This window comes from Tenebrio molitor, chromosome 9, assembly GCF_963966145.1.
Source record: "Tenebrio molitor chromosome 9, icTenMoli1.1, whole genome shotgun sequence".
Taxonomy (NCBI): domain Eukaryota; kingdom Metazoa; phylum Arthropoda; class Insecta; order Coleoptera; family Tenebrionidae; genus Tenebrio; species Tenebrio molitor.
In genome coordinates, this window is record NC_091054.1 from 11,286,156 (window position 1) to 11,303,086 (window position 16,931).

The window sequence follows — 16,931 nt, forward strand, 5'->3', positions numbered from 1 at the left end:
AATGTTGGTATTTCGATGTCATCGGAATGTTTGAAATTAAGTGAAGGCAGAGTCAGCAAGGGTTGTTTTGTTCTCTTGTTGTTCGGTGTGGTTTGCGTTTTGTGAAAATAGGGTGGGCTTGAATGAAACTGTAGTTATTTCGAGATGGAAAACGAAAATGGACTGTCATGTTCTGTCAAGATTGAATGGTTAAACACGCAAGGCATCGTACATCGAAACTTCACCCACAAGAGTGCCTATTTACGATTGATTCGCAGCAACGTGCGAGAAATTTTTATCGAAGCAAGTGCGCCGAAATCTGCAGCTATCAAACTACAGCTAAAAGGTATTTCTGTTCACAAAAAATTCATGAATGAGGGCAAAGCATCCATCAAGTTCCAAGATATTAATTGTACAATGTACCTATCAAATGCGCCCCCGAACCAACTCTTGGGTTTTTTGCGTACCATGTTCGTAAAAATGACTGGCGAGAAGTCGAACAACGCGAATACATCGTTGCGTACGCAGTTGTTGTCGAATAAACCAAAACAGTTCGAAGAAATTAGTCCGGTCACTTGTGTAGAAATTGACAGGGCGCAAGCGAAAGCGTCCAAAGCGACGGACACAACTCCTTCACCCCTCAGCAAAAAACGGAAACTCAGCCCAAAAGATGGAACGAAAGGGCCCGCGGCCAAGAAATTGTACTCATCGTCGCCCATTCCGAATGAACCTCTTGATATTGAACAGAAAGAAGTGATGGAAGCGTGTTTAAGTGGACGTAATGTGTTTTTCACGGGGAGTGCGGGGACGGGTAAAAGTTATCTATTGAAGAGAATCATAGGGGCCTTGCCACCCGACGTAACGACCGCCACTGCTTCCACAGGTAGGATTTTCACTCTACTAGGTTGGTACTAGGATCGCACGGTTGCCAGGACTAACGCATGTATCTCTTGTGTGCAGGGGTCGCTGCGTGCCACATCGGGGGGATCACCCTCCACCAATTCGCCGGTATCGGGGTCGGCGACGCCACCCTCGAGCGTAGCATCGACTTGGCTTCGAGGCCGGGTTCGGCCACGGTCTGGCGTAAATGCAAACATTTGATCATTGACGAGATCTCGATGGTCGACGGCGCCTACTTTGAAAAAATCGAGACGGTCGCGCGAAAAGTCCGCAGGAACGACCGACCCTTCGGGGGCATCCAGTTAATCCTTTGCGGCGACTTTTTCCAGTTGCCTCCTGTGGGCAAAAGCAATAATCCTGTGAAATTTTGCTTCCAAACTAAAGCCTGGGACAGTTGTCGCTTGTCAACTTACGAGTTGAAGAGAGTCCACAGACAAAGCGACGACGAATTCATTAAAATTCTCAATAAAGTAAGAATCGGACAGATTCCAGAATCTATGGCTCAGAGACTAGCCGCAACTTCTAAACAAAAAATCGAGAAAAACGGAATTTTAGCGACGAGATTATGTTCGCACACCAACGACGCCAACGTTATTAACGAATCAAAATTGGAAGCGCTCGAAGGAGACAAACAAATATTCGTGGCCGAGGACTCGGACCCGCATTTGGCCAAACAACTCGACCAACAGACATCGGTTCCGAACAGGCTCGAACTCAAGGTATTTGGTAAAAAACGTGGCGTAAACTGTGACTGATTGAAGCATTTTCAGGTGGGAGCTCAAGTCATGTTGCTGAAGAACATCAACTTGGCCGCGGGTCTCGTTAATGGCGCCCGAGGCGTTGTCAAATCGTTCGAAGACGGCTTTCCGGTGGTTCGGTTCCGCAACAAGGAACACACCGCGAAGCACGAACGTTGGATGGTTAAAACTGCCGGTGGGGCCACTCTGACTCGCAAACAAATTCCTCTGAAATTGGCGTGGGCTTTTTCGATTCACAAATCGCAAGGTTTGACGTTGGATTGTGTCGAAATGTCCTTAGGAAAAGTGTTTGAAGCGGGACAAGCGTACGTAGCGCTGAGTAGGGCGCAGAGTTTAGATACTCTGAGGGTTTTAGATTTCAAAGCGTCGCAAGTTTGGGCCAATCAAAACGTTTTGGATTTCTATCGGAGTTTAAACCTTCAATTGGAAACTATGAGGTTAATACCTTTGGGACGAAAGCAAACGACAAAAAGCGGAATCAAACCGATAAAGAGGATTATGAGTATGAAAGGAATGAACAAGCCTCTAGTCACAATAAATTGAATTTTATCAATGAAATTTTTTGACTGCAAGTATTTTATATATACATTTATATTACTTTTTGTATTTCTTTCAAATATATTTTATAAGAACAAAAATATTAAAAAAGAAGATGTTTCATTCTTTAAATTATGTCATTTTTATTTGACAGATCGATTGATGCGACGTCTTATTTTTCTGTCAATTCCAAAACTATTTTATCAAATTCACCTTTCAAAAATTGATTCTCATTCAGAATTATTTAAATTATCTTGTTGCTGAATCATTTCTGAGTCACGCCAGAATTCCAGGGTCTGTCTTCAGTGTCTTCTAGAAAAAAAAAAAAATACCTTGCTCTGACATGGATGAATCTTTACTTTAGATAACGTTGTTTTTTTTTTTCTAGCAACAAGAGACGAGTCATCTCACCAGCTTGAGACGTGTCTTGTTCAATTCTTGCCAAGATTGCCACGAAGTAATAAAAAAACTTGCAGTTTATACAATTCTGTCATAACCAAAAAATTAATGAAATGAATGATTACGATTTCTTTTTGTAATAAAACGCATATTAATCGGTGTTTTTAACCAATTTTATTCGTACATTAGTAGTTGTAATGCAATATAATCCGAAAAATGATTTCGGTAGGAACATTTTAGGTTATGTTTTTGTGGTAATGTCATCATTGAACGTCTACCCAGTTTTGTTACAATTCCATATTTCAAATGAAAAAACGTGTTTCGTGTAGTGATAGATATTCCTTAGCTTGAGGGATGTACAGGTAAGTGATCTGGCGAGTAGAAAATGCATTGCGTCTTTCCAATTCAGCTAAAAATGTAGGTGACACCACTGGCCCCCCAAATGCGTTCTTCTGTAAGCTACATTCTGTCAAGCAGTACCAGCGAGCCAAACATGTCTCACCCGGACTACGAACAATACTCGCACGACCACGCCGCGCTACTGGTGCTCGTAAGACACATAGGCTCCCAACTGAAACCTAAGACCTTCGTGAAATTTTATGACCGCATCTCCAAACTAAACTCGGTGCGGATAACAGACTCGACGGGAAACGTCCGCAACATCCTCGTGCGGTACGTGAAAGAGCACCCCGTCGAGAACAACGACTGGGGCGACTTCCAGACGCACCGCCGCCTCCTCGGGTTGATTTCTCTGGGAAAATACGACTGCCAAACGGAACTGAACGAGATCTGCCGCGTGCACGAAAGTCTCAAGGTGAAGTACACCAGCACGCTTTTCGACTCGCGCTGCATTCTCTTCGGTCCCACCAAAGAAGGGGACAGCTCCCCGGACAACTCGAGTCCCAACACCGATAGCAGCACTTCCGAAGAGACCGTCGAAAAGTTCACCACTCCGAGCAACTTCAAAACGCGGGGACTTTTCTACGACGAGTCGGCCCCATGCGCCGACCTGGAGAGCCAAATAGTCGAATTCGTCAATTCGCTGTTTTGGGTGTTGGAATCGAAGCGATTGGAGCGCTCCCGCGAGAAACTCGAACGGGTGTCGCTGCTGCTGGCCCCGTTCGAGAAAAAGGATTTCGTGGGGCTAGACATGGAGTCGCGCAACAACAAGAAAAAATGCACGGGGAGGATGACCAAGCACTTGGGCGATTTGTGTCTGCAAGCGGGGTTGCTGGCGGAGAGTCTGGTTTACTACGGGGGCGCGGCGGATACTTTGAAGACCGTCAACGATTGGCTGTGGCTGGGGGCGGCATACGAGGGTCTGTGTGCCGCGTCCGCCATCGTCTTGTATCCAGAAATGCAAAGGAGCGTGCAGTTACAAAGAAACGCAAGTCTCCAGGAGGGGTCCTCGCCGAAGAAGACGGTAGTCGCCAACAGTCTAGACGTGGGGACGAAGAAGGCGTCGGTTCCCAACACGCTCGCTCCGGAGGACATCTCCAAGCGGTATCGGGAGGCGATAATTCACTACAGCAAGTACCAAAATGCAGGTGAGGCGAGTGTGACGCCGTAACGTATAAATCATCTCTGCTTCCACGCCAGGAATCATCGAGACCGAGGCCAGCTTCAAGGCCGCTCGCATCGCCGTCGAGCAAAACCATTCGCTCCAAGCGGCTAGTTTTCTTCAGAACGTCGTTTACATCAATTTAACGCTGTCGGAACAAGAGAAGATACAGCGTTTCGAAACGCTGTCAGAACTGTACACCCAGATCGGCTTCACGCGCAAGGCCGCGTTCTGTCAGAGACTCGCCGCCACCAGATACGTCTCACCCCAAAACCCCGCCCCCAACTGGAACCGCTGCTACAATCTCATGCTGCAGAGCTTGCCGGGCCACCGACTCTCTCTCGACCCCGCGGAAATGAGAGAAGTCGAGCAAGGCTGGCCCGTGCTCCAGATCCAGCTCTTGCAAGAGCTCGTGGTGGCGGCGAAAAGAATGGGACATTCGGCTTTGGCCACCCGCCACATGACCTTCTTGCTGCAGACCATGTGGCAGCATTTGTCGCCAACCGAGCAAAAAGAGTTGTCCATTCAGTTGCAGGTGAGGTCTCGTCGCTGGGTTGGCACGACTGATTGTACTGGTTTGTTTCAGGCGTTGTCGTCACAGTGCGAAGGGTCTCCAGTACCGTTGGTTCTGGACAGCGGAATTGTAATCCCGCCAGCTAATTTAACAAATATTCCGCTTTGCCACACTTACGTTTTGCGCAACCTCCAACCACACTTGCAACCACGGAAGATACAGGTGGTCAAACAGGACACGGGACCGTTCCTGTTCACTCCGATACATTTCGGGAGCCTGGACCGGAGGAGCACTCAAGGAAATCAGAGCAAAATGGGTAATTGAATCTGTTTGGTCGGTTTTTGTACGGTTTGTCAGTTTGTGAAGTTTAGGGTTTCTTTGGGTGGAGAACGAGCCCTGCGAAGTCACGTTAAAACTGTCGAACCCGCTCCCCTTTGAACTGAAAGTGTCGGACATGCGTCTGTTGACGTCTGGGGTCGTATTCGAGTCGCTCCCCGAGACTGTGGTGCTCTCCCCATCCGGATCCCCACCCACCGTTATAACCCTCCACGGCACTCCGCGCGAGAGCGAGGGCCAGCTGCAGCTGCAAGGCTACAGCACCCACACTCTCGGCGTCAAATCCAACTGCAGGCTGAGACACATGAACGGCTTCCCTCCACACTACGAGGTCGAAGTGGTGCCGTCGCTGCCTCTCCTGGAAGTGAAAACATCGCTGCCCCAGAGCGCTTCGTTCTCCTCGTTCCACGACTACGAGAACGTCGTCACGTCGGCGAGCGTGAGTCTGCACCACGGCGAAAGCGTCGAGTGCACCGTCACCCTGACCAACGTGGGACACGTCGACGTGGAGATGCTGGAAGTGACGATGCAGACCGTGCTGGAGCCGGGGTTGCAAGAGCAGATGTTCACTTGGTCTCAGGAAAACCTGGCGAGTCAGCTGCCTCTGAAACCGACCTGTTCGGCCAGCTTCACGCTGTACATGTACGCCGCCGGGAGTTTTCTTGTCCCCGGGGGCACCGGAAACGAATTCAGTAGCGGCGTCTTCAGCAGCAGCATATCGGGACCGGGGTCGCTACCGTCGCGCCTCAATTCGCCCACGAGCAGCACTTTCCACAGAAACATCAACTCCAGCTTCCGCTCGTCCAATTCCGGGCACTCCAGCATGAGCGCCACGCTCCAGATACCGCAGCTCCCCATCAACCAGCAGGCGGCGTCGGTCGTCGACGGCCAGCTGCAGGTCAAGTACAGCGGAGGGCCGGGTTTGCAAGCGTCGTATTGTCGCAGCTGTTCCATATTCCTGACGATGGAGACCGTACCGTCTTTGCACGTCACCAACTGGGACGTCCTACCGGCAGAAACGTACGATAACGAATTGAAAATTATTTTTGGTTCAGTTGACGTCGTTTTCAGCAACACCCAGTTCTACTTGGTGCTGGACGTCGCCAATCTGACCTCCCAGGAGATGGAGTTGCAGTACACCCCCTCGAAAACGATGCTGATCGAGGGACACGAAAGCTGCCGGGTACCGGTCCCCGTCAAAAGGTGTCCTCTGTCCAAGCTGGACGTCGCAGAGGGTCTCGGGAGCGGCGATCTGGACCGCATATGTTCGGAACACATCGCCAATCTGGTCGACTTGCGGTGGCATCTCTTGGGGACGGACACTCGCGGCAAGGCCTCCCTCAAGGGCATCACTCTGACCAACGACATGCTCGACGAGGTCAGGATGTCGCCTCTTATCTGGCGTAAGTGGGCGATCGCAGCGCCACCACTACATGACCAACACAAAAAAACAGATAAAAGGCGGTTACGTAAAACAAATCTTTTGAAAACATGCGACCTAGTTTCAATCGTACCAGCAGCAACGATGAAGAGACCTCACAAGAACGGTCACATAAGATTTTTTTCTGAAACTCCAAAAAACAAGGTCGTCTGTGGTAAAAATGAAATTCACCTTAAACACTTCCAACAAATGTCACTTTTCAAGTGTATGGAGTTACGTCGGATGTTTTCATAACTTTCGTTTTTGACAGCCGCCCCCTTATCACTTTTTTTGTTGATTTTATTGCATTATCGCATTTTGCAGAGGTAATAATCAACGACGGTCCAGTTAGGCCCCAAGAAGAGGTGACGTGCGAAGCTGGCGACTGTTTAGAATTGAAGATGTTGGTGACGAACAGTCTGGAGAAGGTTTTGGGACGCTTGACGCTGTCGGTTCAGTTTTACCAAGACTATGAAAACGGTACCGTCAACTATCGAATGGAGACGAGGCTGGCGACGGCGGGAGCGACAAAGTAAGTATCGATCTGGTCCAGTTTCAGCGGTATAATGTGATTCTGTCAAGGAAAATTATCGACTTGCTCCAACCCCAAGAGAGGGCGCAGCACGAGTGCAACGTGATCTTTTTCACTCCTGGTCAATACAAAATCGACATTCAGTGTTCAGCGCCCGACAATTCCACTGCGATTCCTTGTTTACACTCGAACGGACACATTTGGAGGTTCACGCCGCCAATTAACGTTCTCGTCAACTGATCGTGCTTACAGTATAAGTATTATAAGTTATGCTCTGATCTAATAAATGACACTAGTCCCAAGTGTGACGTCACAAACAATGGTGGGATTCACGCTACTGATAGCTCGTCTTATGTACAATCAGTTTTATTTATACTTAAATACATAAATACATTTGCTCAACGAAAAATTACAACTTTTATAAACAGCGATAAAATTTAAAGTCTCATTAAAAACGCGACACCGGCCACAAATGATACGGAAGAGTTTGCGTTCAAAATTGGACCTGTTTGTGTAACATCTTCATAAAAAAAAATTTTAACTGTAAATGCAAAATGTACAGATGGAGGGATCTCGATCTTACACAAACAGGTAAATTTTGTAAAACGCCGAAATGGGCTTTTGCACTTCGCAATCTAACGTTTACCTCGCAAACATGATGAAATGATTGATGACGAACTTAACGATACGAGTCACTTAGAGAACCATCGATTCCGGATCTTCCAAGAACCGACGGAGCCACTTGAGCCATTGAGCTCCTACAGCTCCGTCGACGACTCTGTGGTCGCAACTCAAAGTCACCGTCATGAACTGTGCTTCTCTGAATCTGTAACAGTAGGAAAGTAATTTTCGACAATCAAACCCAGTCGGGACGTGACTCACCCTTTCTCGGATTCGTCCGCTACCAATCGTTTGACAGTTGTCCCGATCGCAAGAATGGAACTTTGGGGTGGGTTAATTATGGCACAGAAATCGTCGACACCAAACATTCCCAAATTTGAGATGCTTATGGTGCCGCCTTGGTACTCCTGAGGCTGGAGTTTGCCTTCGCGAGCTTTCGCCGCCAAAGACTTGACTATTTTGCTAATGTCGATGACGCCTTTGCCGTCGGCGCCGAATACTATGGGGGTGATGAGGCCGCGGTCTGTCGACACGGCTACGCTCACGTCGACAGAATTGTATCTGGAATTTTGCGTTTTCAATCCAGGCTTCAACGTTATCTAACAAACTTACTGTCTTATCACCGAATCCATCCAAGCCGAATTCGCCTCTGGAACCTTCTTGCACGCGAGCGCCACAGCTTTGACGATGAAATCGTTCACGCTCAATTTGACTTTCTCCTTTTCGAGTTGTTTATTGAACCGACTCCTCAACTTCAACAATTTATCGACGTTACATTCGATAGACAGATAATAGTGAGGAACGTTCTGTTTCGATTGGAGCAATCTCTTGGCGATCGTCGCCCGCATCCCGCTGACGGGAATGTCGACGTGTGGCGCTCCTGACGGTACGTTCGCTGGCGCGGCGGGTGGTGCCGCCCCTGCCGCCGCCGGACGAACCGCTGCCGCCATTCCCTCTAAATCAGACGACGTTATTGACCCAAACAAACCCGTCCCCTTGCCCTGCAAACGAATATTACGTTGTTCGGCTAGTCTTTTCGCCATCGGACTGACATAAACACGATCACTTGCCGCTGCTGGAGGAGGCACGGTGGGCGGCGAGGGAGCCACCGGGGGCGGACTAGGGGCGGCGGGAGCTGCCGGGGACGGCGCAGGGGCTGCTGCCGGCTTGGGAGCCGCCGAGCCGTCGTCCTGCCAATAAACAACAAAAACTCCGGTCACAGAAAAATGATGTAACTAATTTTTTTTAGGGGGTTTACCTTGAAGTCCTTAAAAGCGGCGATGTCGGCTTCCTTTTCCACGATGATACAGACTAATTTGCCGATCGGTACGTCTTTCGTACCGGCCGGTACTAGTATTTTGGCGAGGTAGCCCTCTTCGGGTGTCTCAAATCCCATCGTGGCTTTATCAGTCTCGATCTCGGCTAGCAGATCGCCTTCGTTTAAACGATCGCCCTCTTTTTTGTCCCAACTGATTATGGTTCCCAATTCCATAGTGGGGGACAGGGCTGGCAACAGGACTTTGGTATGGGCTGGTAGGTCGCTTGCGTAACGGCGCAAGAAATTAACCGAAGGGCCCTGCCATTGTAGGGACCCTCTGTTCTCTCTCAGGAGAAGCGATCTAAGATTTTACGAGGCGGTACGTTAGAAATATTTGAAAATTAAAAAAGTGAGGTTATGATTATGTAAACCGAGTTTAGGAATTCCGATGGAAAATAATGCAGGGCGGTTATGCAAGAGTGATGTAAGAGCTTACCTGTGATTATTTCTCCTTTTTGTGCATTCCACTGTTAAATTTCTTACTATGTTGGCCCGAACTGTTTTCTTGAAGGTGCCTTTCACCAGTTCGCTTCGTACGACAATTGTCCGCAACATCTTTTACGATAATAAACTGAATACTCGATAATATGAAGGATTTTTTGATAGTCTCCTGAGAGCAGAGGGCGACTTACTCTACGTTCGCGTCGTCTAGGTCATTTAAAAGACTTTCACGTCGAAAAGCTGTGACTGTGACGTGCTAATCACACGTTTTTGACGGCGCGTCGGCGTCGCGATGATACCGAACCGATGCTAGTAGGAGGGGGCAAGTCGATAATCCAGTTTTCTTCAAAGTTCGACGACCTGTTTGCTACAATTTATGAGGACCTCGCCCGTTCCATCCCCAAAAGTTCGATTTATCGCATTCTTGTCCCGGCTTCGAGCTCGAATTCCCTGAAATACATTTTTTTTGCGTGAAATGTTGTTCAAGTCATCTGTCAAATTTGACAGTTAAGGTTAGGGTCGATGACATCTACGCCCCCGACATAAACACGACTGTAAATTGTGACGATGGCAGACGTAAAACTAAATATGCGAGAACTGGAAGCGACGTCGAAAGCCTCGGCGACCGCTCACGTAATCAACATGTTCCAGAGACCGGGCCAGCTGGAAAAAGTGGATCAAATCAAGCGGAGACTCACGCGTAAGAAGAACTCTGTGGAGGCGCTTCTCAAATCAGCAATGCAGCAGCAACTCGACGGGGTGCGCGTCGGTCTCAACCAGTTACACTGTTGCCTCGAAGACGTGCGAGAGATCGACGGCAGCTTCAAAAAAATGTGCGGATTGTTCGCTCAAGTCCCAGCGTTGTACAACAGGCTGAGTCAAGTTCGCGAGGAAAACATGCGGCATTCGCAATACGTCACAGCTAGAGAAAATCTGAAACACATTTTTACCGTGCCCGAGAGCGTGGAGAAGACCAAACAGTGGATCAACGAGGGGAAGCTGCTGCACACGCATCAGTGTTTGAGGGACTTGGAGAATTCCCGCGACGACTTGCTCTACGAGTTGCATAAATTACCGAATCAATCGCCACACGACAAGTCGATGCTGAAGGCGTACTTTGCCGACGTCGAAACGCTATCCAACTTGTTGGAAAAACAGTTGAGGTTGATCCTGTCGCGGACTCTCAACACGGTGAGGAAGGAACCGACGGTGATCGTCACAGCTCTTCGAATCATCGAACGGGAAGAGAAGACCGACCAGGAGACTTTGAAACAAGGCAAACAAACGGGGTTTTTGCCTCCGGGGCGTCCCAAAAAGTGGAAAGAAATGGCGTTCGAGGTGTTGGAAAAATCGGTAGCCACGAGAATCGAAGGGACGCAAGTGGACGAAAGAGAAGACGACAAACACTGGCTCATCCGGTATTTAGAGCTGACGCGCCAACTGATCCTCGAGGACTTGCGAGTGGTGAAAACGCTGTGCGTGCCGTGTTTTCCCCCTCGTTACGAAATCATCGACAAATACATACAAATGTACCACCATTGCTTGTCTCGGCACCTGCAAGAACTGGTCCAGAACGGGATCGAAGGCAACGAGTACGTGACCATGCTGTCGTGGGTGTCGAAGACCTACCGCGGAACCGAACTTCTCGGACACCCCGATTTGGTCGAATTCACGAAGGATCTGGGGCCGCTGCTGCCTCCGGCAGTGATGGAGCGCTTGGACGGCGACTACTTGAAGAACATCGAAACGAATTACGTCGACTGGATGAGGAACACTCTGAACTCGGAGGAGCAAGAGTGGCGCTCCAATACGGAACCCAACTCGGACTCGATAAACTACTCGCGAACGGCCGCCCCCATCATTATATTCCAAATGATCGACCAGAATCTGCAAGTCTCCAAAACGATAAGCGACGAGATGACGTGCAAAGTGCTGGTCTTGAGCATCGAGCAAGTCGTCGCTTACGGCGACTCCTATCGCAAAGCCGTGGTCGACTTCAAGAACAAATATTTCGAAGACAGAAAGCAAGTGCCGTACTTCACCCAGTACATGATCACGATCGTCAACAACTGCTTGCAACTGGTCGACCTGGGGTCCCAACTGGAGAAGCAGTATTGGAGTCCCGCGTCCCCTGCGGCTCTCGGAGAGAACTTCAACAAGCTGAGATCGACGTTCATCCAGTTGAGGAACGACGCCGGCGACTTCCTGCTCGAAGAGTTGTTCCTGGACTTGGACAAGCACTTCGACGAACTGTTCACGGCGCGCTGGCTGGGCACGACGATCCCCGTCGACACCATCTGCGCGACTCTCGACGACTACTTCCAAGACTACAACCGGCTGAGCGAGCCCAATTACAAGTACGTCGTCCACCAGGCGCGCTCGTCCGTTTCCAAACGCTACCTCACCGCTCTGCTGTCGAAGAAGGTGTCGTTCAAGACCTACGACGAGGCCGTCCAAGCCGCCGCGAAAATCGTCAAGGAGTCCAAGCAGTTGGGGAAGTTGATGGACACTTTGTGCAGTCTGGAAGGCGAGGATCCGTTCGAGACCGTCGTTTTGTTGTCAGAAGTGTTGAAGAGCGACGACGACATGTTGTCCTTCGAGTTGCACCGGATCGTCGAGAAGTATCCCGACATCGGCGAAGACCACTTGTTGCGTCTGTTGAGCTTGAGAGGGGACCTGGCCAGGTCCGACATCCGCGATAAAGTGGCGCACTTGCCGAAGCCCAAAATCCCCGCGCACCAAAGCAGTGTCTTCAGAACGTTAGTTTTTCCCAAACTTGTCAATCTCAATGTTTTCAATAATTAATAACTCTACCCAAGCGACAAGCGTTTCAATCGTGCATCCACATTTACCAAAGATTCCACCGTCGTTTGCACAAAAAAAAAATCATGGCCAGATTTTAATTGCTTTGCGCAATCTTTATCGAAAAACGATTGGAAAAGTTTGCCAACGACGATCTCGAATACTCCCCCGATTTGTCGAGTTCATTTTTCTTCCGATGTGATTGTAAACTTATTTTTAACAATTTTACGAGACAATAATAACAAATCAATCAGAGAAAAGGACTTGTAGTACTGCTTTAAAAATACATCAATTAGAATGTAATTGTGGTAAACAAGATAACAGAGAGGGTATCACGGTGAGATAGTTCACCAACCCGTGCAATATAAAAAGAACGTTCCCATTCACAAAATCGTCTTCAGCGCCATGAAGTTGGTACTCTTGTTAGTCGCGTGTCTCTTTGGCACTATCCGGGCGGTGCAAGAAGAGTACGGTGTCGGCCAGCGCAAATTCAAGCTGTGTAAGTACTACGCAATACTTTCCACAGTAGGTACTAAGCGTGTTACTTAGCTGACAAGATATTCCTGGAGCGCCAACGCGACATCCTCCACCTCTTCGAGCACGTCAACCAGCCCGACAAAGACCACGGCAAAGTGTATTCGATCGAGGGCAACATCGACGCCTATACAAACTCTTCGGCAGTTAAGCAGTTCGTGTCTTTGTACAAGCAGGGACTGTTGCCCAGAGGTGAAATCTTCTCCGTTTTTTACCATCACCACCTGCAACAGGCCATCGCTCTCTTCAAATTGTTCTACTACGCTCGCGACTTCGACACCCTTTACAAAACGGCAGTCTGGGCCAGGAGTGACGTCAACGAAGGACTCTTCTTGTACGCGTTGTCGACTGCTTTGGTCCACCGCGAGGACACTTTCAATTTTATCCTGCCCCCGATCTACGAGGTCTATCCGTTTTATTTTTTCAACGGTGAGGATGTAGAGAAGGCGCAACGATACAAACAGGCGGACAAGGGGGAAGGACAGGTGTATACGATCTACGCCAACTACTCTGGGTATTACTTGAACCTCAACAAAGAACAGTCGCTGTCGTACTATTTGGAGGATGTGGGGTTGAACTCGTTCTATTACTACTGCAACATCTACTACCCCTTCTGGATGGATGGAGATGAGTTCAAGCTGAAGAACGACAGACGCGGGGAGCAGTACTACTATCTGTACCAACAACTCTTGGCCAGGTACTACCTGGAGCGTTTGTCGAACGGTCTCGGAGAGATCGAATTTTTCAACTACGAAGAGCCCTTCAAGTATGGGTACTACTCTTCGCTTCGGTACCCGAACGGTTTGTCCTTCCCCAACAGACCAAATTACGCTCGTCTCACTGAAACTTTCTACAATTACGGTCAGTCCTGGACGTTCAAGAGTCGCTACGGCTACGCCTACACCAAAGTGCGAGACCTGGAGAGTCGCTTCCGTAACTCCATCGACTCGGGGTTCCTCTTAACGGTGAGTTGTCGCTCTTGGTTGTCCCTTGTTTGCGACGGTTGATTCCAGGAGAGTGGAAAAATGGTCGACTTGTTCTCTTCCGACCAGATCGACTTGTTGGGTAATGTTGTAGAGTCAAATCCTGACTCGGTTCATCAACGATTCTACGGCCCTTGGCAAGTCTACGCCCGTCACCTTCTAGGCTACTCCTACCAGCCTTTGGACAAGTACAAAGTGGTACCTTCGGCTCTCGAACACTTCGAAACTGCCCAGAGGGACCCAGCTTTCTACCAGTTGTACAAACGCATTTGTTTGTACTTCACCCAGTACAAGATCTACCTGCCGCCTTACACTTACACCGAATTGTACTTCCCCGGGGTGAAGATCGAGAAAATCGATTTTGATCGGTTGTTTACGTATTTCGACAGCTTTGATTCGGACGTTAGCAACGCCGTCTACTACTCCGATCCCGAAAAAGATTCGTTTAAGGTTAAAGTGCGCCAGCAGCGCCTCAACCACAAACCTTTCACGTACAGAATTTCTGTGAATTCGGACAAAGTAAACGACGCAGTTGTCCGAATCTACTTAGGTCCAAAACACGACGAGTACGGAAGGGTCTTGAGCATCGACGAAAACAGAGTCAATTTTGTGGAGTTGGATGTGTTCAGATACAAGTTTCAAGCTGGGCAAAATGTGATCGAGCGCAACTCGAGGCAGTTTTATTGGTACGTCCCCGATCGTACTACTTACAAAGAGTTGTACAAGAAAATCTTGGGGGCGATCGACGGTGTCGAAGAATTCCAACTGGATTCCAGCGAAGCTTTCTATGGCTTTCCCAACAGGCTGTTGTTGCCGAAGGGTAAACCTGAAGGTCAAGTATTCCAAATTTATGTCATCATCAATCCTTATCGAGCACCAGGAAGACAGGAGGTCCAACAGAACTACTACTTCCATCGAGTTGGTACCGGAATGAATTACATTGACAATTATGCTTTCGGGTTTCCGTTTGACAGACAGATTGTCAGTTCAGAGTTCAAAGTGCCCAACTCCCGACTCCAGGATGTTGTCATCTACCACAAAAATCTCGACGACTTGAATTCCTCGCAAGCTCAAAATGAACCGTGAATGTGCGCAGAATATTACGCAAATGTTTTTTGTCTTTATTAAATATTTCAACTGGAGAAATTACAATTGAAAAAACAATATTTTGCAAGTCTTTTGTGGTTTTTATTAACTATTGCGATAACATTAATTGGCTCGATGACATAACCCTACTTTTTGAAATATTATGGCAGCGTGTTTAGAACGGTTATAGAATTACAAAAATATAAAATTCGGCTCACTTGTAATAATTTGGGAGCATAAAATAGTCGTACATACATGAAATGTTACATTACACCATTACACATTTAAACGGAAAATCATAGATAAAGAGCGCAAAATAACCTCACTTAACGACAACAACGCCCTCTGATGGAATTTGATTTCATCAAAATTCTTCACCTGTCATCCTGCAGCATTTAAAAGTATAGGAGAATTTACTGGTACTCCTTAATGACCGTATCTCCAATGAGCAGCCTCTGGATGTCATTCACCCCCGCATAAATTTCCGTAATCCTAGCATCCCTGTAATGTCTCTCGGCGGGCATGTCACTAACGTAGCCCATTCCGCCCAGAATCTGTATCGCCCCGTGCGTCACAAAAGTCGCTGCTTCGCTCGCCGCCAGTTTAGCCATTGAAGACTCCTTCGTGGAGCGCCCGGGCTGATCGCATTCAACCGCCGCCCTCCAGACGAGCAGACGCGCCGCTTCCAGTTTGATAGCCATGTCGGCCAAACGTAACTGCAACGACAGCGTCAAAACCAACATGAAACGTCGACATCTCTCTCACTTTGACCGCCTGGAACTGATTGATCGGTTGTCCGAACGATTTTCTCTGACCGGCGTACGAGACCGCGACTTCTAGAGCCGCCTGAGCTATGCCGAGCGCCTGTGCTGCGATTCCCACTCTGGCGTTGTCCAACTGAGTCATGGCGATCGTGAAACCGTCTCCGATTTCACCTGAAAATCACGTCGATCGTTTCAAGTTTTAGGCACTCGGGGGAGCTCACCTAGCACGTTGCTCCGAGGGATTCTCACATTTTCCATGATCAGGTTGCAAGTAGGCGACGCCCGAATTCCCAGTTTATCTTCTTTCTTGCCCAGGGAGAGACCCTCCGAGGGTAGAGGCACCACGAACGCGGTGATCCCTTTGTGTTTTAGGTTCTTGTCGACTGTTGCGAAAACCACAGCCGCTTTGCCTTCTGGGCCGTTGGTGACCCACGATTTCGTCCCGTTCAAGACGTAACACTCGCCGTCTAACGTGGCCGTCGTCGACATGGCGCTCACGTCGCTCCCAGCGTCTGAAACAACCGTCTCGTACACGTTTCGTGCTAGTCGACTCTCACGTACCGGGTTCGCTCAACGCGAAGCAACCCAAGGTCCCCCTCGTGAAAGGGCGCAGAAACTTCTCCTTCTGGTCGTGGCTGCCCACTCGCTCCAACAAATTCGTGTAGAGGCAATTGTGGATGGAGACGATGGCCCCGGTGCCCCCGCATCCTCGCGCGATCTCCTCGACCGCCACGGCCATAGCCAAACTGTCCTGACCGGAGCCCCCATATTTCTCCGACACGTTAATGGCCAACAATCCGAGTTGGCCCAGTTGCTGTATCTAGAATTTGTGCATGATTATTTAAATTTCTACAACAATCTTGTATCACTTGTTTCGTCGGAAATTTGTGTTCTTTGTCCAATTGAGCGGCGATCGGTTTCAGTTCGTTTTCCGCAAAACTTCGACAAGTTTTTTGCAGGACCAGGTGCTCGTCGGACAGTCTGTGTAAACTGAATCGTCGAATGTTGGGTACTGCTGGAAAAGTTTGACGGTCACGGAGTTAATTAACCTAACATTTCGAAAGTAAATGTTGTCTCACCTTTAAATAATCGTTTGGACAATCTTCGAATTGGCATCGTAACGCTTAATTAAATTTTATTTTCGTCGACAAACCAATCAGCGATTACCCCCGGCAATTTCCACTGAATTACATTGATCCAGTGAAATAATTCAACTGTTGAGATTCATTGTTATCACTGCAATTATCCAAAGATTAAATAATTATTATTATCGAAACTACTTCACAATTTAATCTATTTTTGTTTGAGGAAAATTATCTACTGTTTGCCACCCGATCAACAAGCTCGTGTCCAAGCACAAGGTCATCATTTAGTGTGCCACAGAACCATGATTAGTAAAAATGCTAATATGGCATTATTAACGAACGACTTAAGTGTTAAGTCAAC

At 48.4% G+C, this 16,931-nt stretch overlaps 6 protein-coding genes across 9 annotated transcripts; 4 read left to right on the forward strand and 2 right to left on the reverse strand.

Annotated features, from left to right (window-relative positions):
* Positions 1–8: 8 nt before the first annotated feature.
* Positions 9–2,733, forward strand: Pif1 (Pif1 DNA helicase). The gene is made up of 3 exons (XM_069058271.1): positions 9–862; positions 940–1,598; positions 1,650–2,733. The coding sequence occupies exons 1-3, from the start codon at positions 145–147 to the stop codon at positions 2,178–2,180; spliced, it is 1,908 nt and encodes a 635-aa protein (XP_068914372.1). The 5' UTR covers positions 9–144; the 3' UTR covers positions 2,181–2,733.
* A 42-nt stretch (positions 2,734–2,775) lies between these two features.
* brun (trafficking protein particle complex subunit brun) lies at positions 2,776–7,256 on the forward strand. Of its 2 annotated transcripts, none has more exons than XM_069058250.1 (8): positions 2,776–2,935; positions 2,983–4,120; positions 4,173–4,669; positions 4,721–4,964; positions 5,020–6,004; positions 6,056–6,387; positions 6,729–6,936; positions 6,987–7,256. In XM_069058250.1, exons 2-8 carry the CDS (start codon positions 3,016–3,018, stop codon positions 7,174–7,176), a joined length of 3,561 nt encoding a protein of 1,186 aa, XP_068914351.1. In that variant the 5' UTR covers positions 2,776–2,935; positions 2,983–3,015; the 3' UTR covers positions 7,177–7,256. The 2 variants fall into 2 exon arrangements, with proteins under 2 accessions (XP_068914351.1, XP_068914352.1); XM_069058251.1 differs by having other exon boundaries at positions 2,791–2,935; positions 2,995–4,120.
* Positions 7,257–7,286: 30 nt separating this feature from the next.
* muc (dihydrolipoamide S-acetyltransferase muc) lies at positions 7,287–9,454 on the reverse strand. Of its 2 annotated transcripts, XM_069058289.1 has the most exons (6): positions 9,312–9,454; positions 8,816–9,176; positions 8,628–8,747; positions 8,170–8,558; positions 7,819–8,118; positions 7,287–7,762 (listed from the first exon to the last, which is right to left on the reverse strand). In XM_069058289.1, exons 1-6 carry the CDS (start codon positions 9,428–9,430, stop codon positions 7,633–7,635), a joined length of 1,419 nt encoding a protein of 472 aa, XP_068914390.1. In that variant the 5' UTR covers positions 9,431–9,454; the 3' UTR covers positions 7,287–7,632. The 2 variants fall into 2 exon arrangements, with proteins under 2 accessions (XP_068914390.1, XP_068914389.1); XM_069058288.1 differs by having other exon boundaries at positions 8,170–8,747.
* Positions 9,455–9,746: 292 nt separating this feature from the next.
* Positions 9,747–12,135, forward strand: Sec6 (Exocyst complex component Sec6). The gene has a single exon (XM_069058265.1). It carries the CDS (start codon positions 9,884–9,886, stop codon positions 12,119–12,121), a length of 2,238 nt encoding a protein of 745 aa, XP_068914366.1. The 5' UTR covers positions 9,747–9,883; the 3' UTR covers positions 12,122–12,135.
* A 148-nt stretch (positions 12,136–12,283) lies between these two features.
* LOC138138362 (hexamerin-like) lies at positions 12,284–14,812 on the forward strand. Its single transcript, XM_069058266.1, has 3 exons — positions 12,284–12,617; positions 12,668–13,617; positions 13,666–14,812. Exons 1-3 carry the CDS (start codon positions 12,524–12,526, stop codon positions 14,719–14,721), a joined length of 2,100 nt encoding a protein of 699 aa, XP_068914367.1. The 5' UTR covers positions 12,284–12,523; the 3' UTR covers positions 14,722–14,812.
* LOC138138379 (short-chain specific acyl-CoA dehydrogenase, mitochondrial-like) lies at positions 14,802–16,914 on the reverse strand. 2 transcript variants are annotated; one of them, XM_069058296.1, is made up of 6 exons: positions 16,565–16,914; positions 16,355–16,497; positions 16,047–16,305; positions 15,707–15,997; positions 15,487–15,656; positions 14,802–15,437 (listed from the first exon to the last, which is right to left on the reverse strand). In XM_069058296.1, the coding sequence occupies exons 1-6, from the start codon at positions 16,599–16,601 to the stop codon at positions 15,135–15,137; spliced, it is 1,203 nt and encodes a 400-aa protein (XP_068914397.1). In that variant the 5' UTR covers positions 16,602–16,914; the 3' UTR covers positions 14,802–15,134. The 2 variants fall into 2 exon arrangements, with proteins under 2 accessions (XP_068914397.1, XP_068914396.1); XM_069058295.1 differs by having other exon boundaries at positions 16,355–16,500.
* Positions 16,915–16,931: the final 17 nt, after the last annotated feature.

What these genes read in the sequence shown, in the direction of transcription:
- brun (XM_069058250.1), top strand. Translation starts at nt 3,016, where the DNA reads ATGCGTTCTTCTGTAAGCTACATTCTGTCAAGCAGTACCAGCGAGCCA. An exon ending in CAGCAAGTACCAAAATGCAG is followed by an intron (nt 4,121 to 4,172) that starts GTGAGGCGAGTG and finishes CTTCCACGCCAG; the next exon opens with GAATCATCGAGACCGAGGCC. An exon ending in GCGACGGCGGGAGCGACAAA is followed by an intron (nt 6,937 to 6,986) that starts GTAAGTATCGAT and finishes GATTCTGTCAAG; the next exon opens with GAAAATTATCGACTTGCTCC.
- LOC138138379 (XM_069058295.1), bottom strand. Translation starts at nt 16,601, where the DNA reads ATGCCAATTCGAAGATTGTCCAAACGATTATTTAAAG. An exon ending in GTCCAAACGATTATTTAAAG is followed by an intron (nt 16,501 to 16,564) that starts GTGAGACAACAT and finishes AAACTTTTCCAG; the next exon opens with CAGTACCCAACATTCGACGA. An exon ending in ATCAGTTCCAGGCGGTCAAA is followed by an intron (nt 15,438 to 15,486) that starts GTGAGAGAGATG and finishes CTGTCGTTGCAG; the next exon opens with TTACGTTTGGCCGACATGGC.
- Pif1 (XM_069058271.1), top strand. Translation starts at nt 145, where the DNA reads ATGGAAAACGAAAATGGACTGTCATGTTCTGTCAAGATTGAATGGTTA. An exon ending in GACCGCCACTGCTTCCACAG is followed by an intron (nt 863 to 939) that starts GTAGGATTTTCA and finishes TCTTGTGTGCAG; the next exon opens with GGGTCGCTGCGTGCCACATC. An exon ending in CGAACAGGCTCGAACTCAAG is followed by an intron (nt 1,599 to 1,649) that starts GTATTTGGTAAA and finishes AAGCATTTTCAG; the next exon opens with GTGGGAGCTCAAGTCATGTT.
- LOC138138362 (XM_069058266.1), top strand. Translation starts at nt 12,524, where the DNA reads ATGAAGTTGGTACTCTTGTTAGTCGCGTGTCTCTTTGGCACTATCCGG. An exon ending in CCAGCGCAAATTCAAGCTGT is followed by an intron (nt 12,618 to 12,667) that starts GTAAGTACTACG and finishes CGTGTTACTTAG; the next exon opens with CTGACAAGATATTCCTGGAG. An exon ending in ACTCGGGGTTCCTCTTAACG is followed by an intron (nt 13,618 to 13,665) that starts GTGAGTTGTCGC and finishes GGTTGATTCCAG; the next exon opens with GAGAGTGGAAAAATGGTCGA.
- muc (XM_069058288.1), bottom strand. Translation starts at nt 9,430, where the DNA reads ATGTTGCGGACAATTGTCGTACGAAGCGAACTGGTGAAAGGCACCTTC. An exon ending in ATGGATTCGGTGATAAGACA is followed by an intron (nt 8,119 to 8,169) that starts GTAAGTTTGTTA and finishes GCAAAATTCCAG; the next exon opens with ATACAATTCTGTCGACGTGA. An exon ending in GCGGACGAATCCGAGAAAGG is followed by an intron (nt 7,763 to 7,818) that starts GTGAGTCACGTC and finishes CTACTGTTACAG; the next exon opens with ATTCAGAGAAGCACAGTTCA.
- Sec6 (XM_069058265.1), top strand. Translation starts at nt 9,884, where the DNA reads ATGGCAGACGTAAAACTAAATATGCGAGAACTGGAAGCGACGTCGAAA.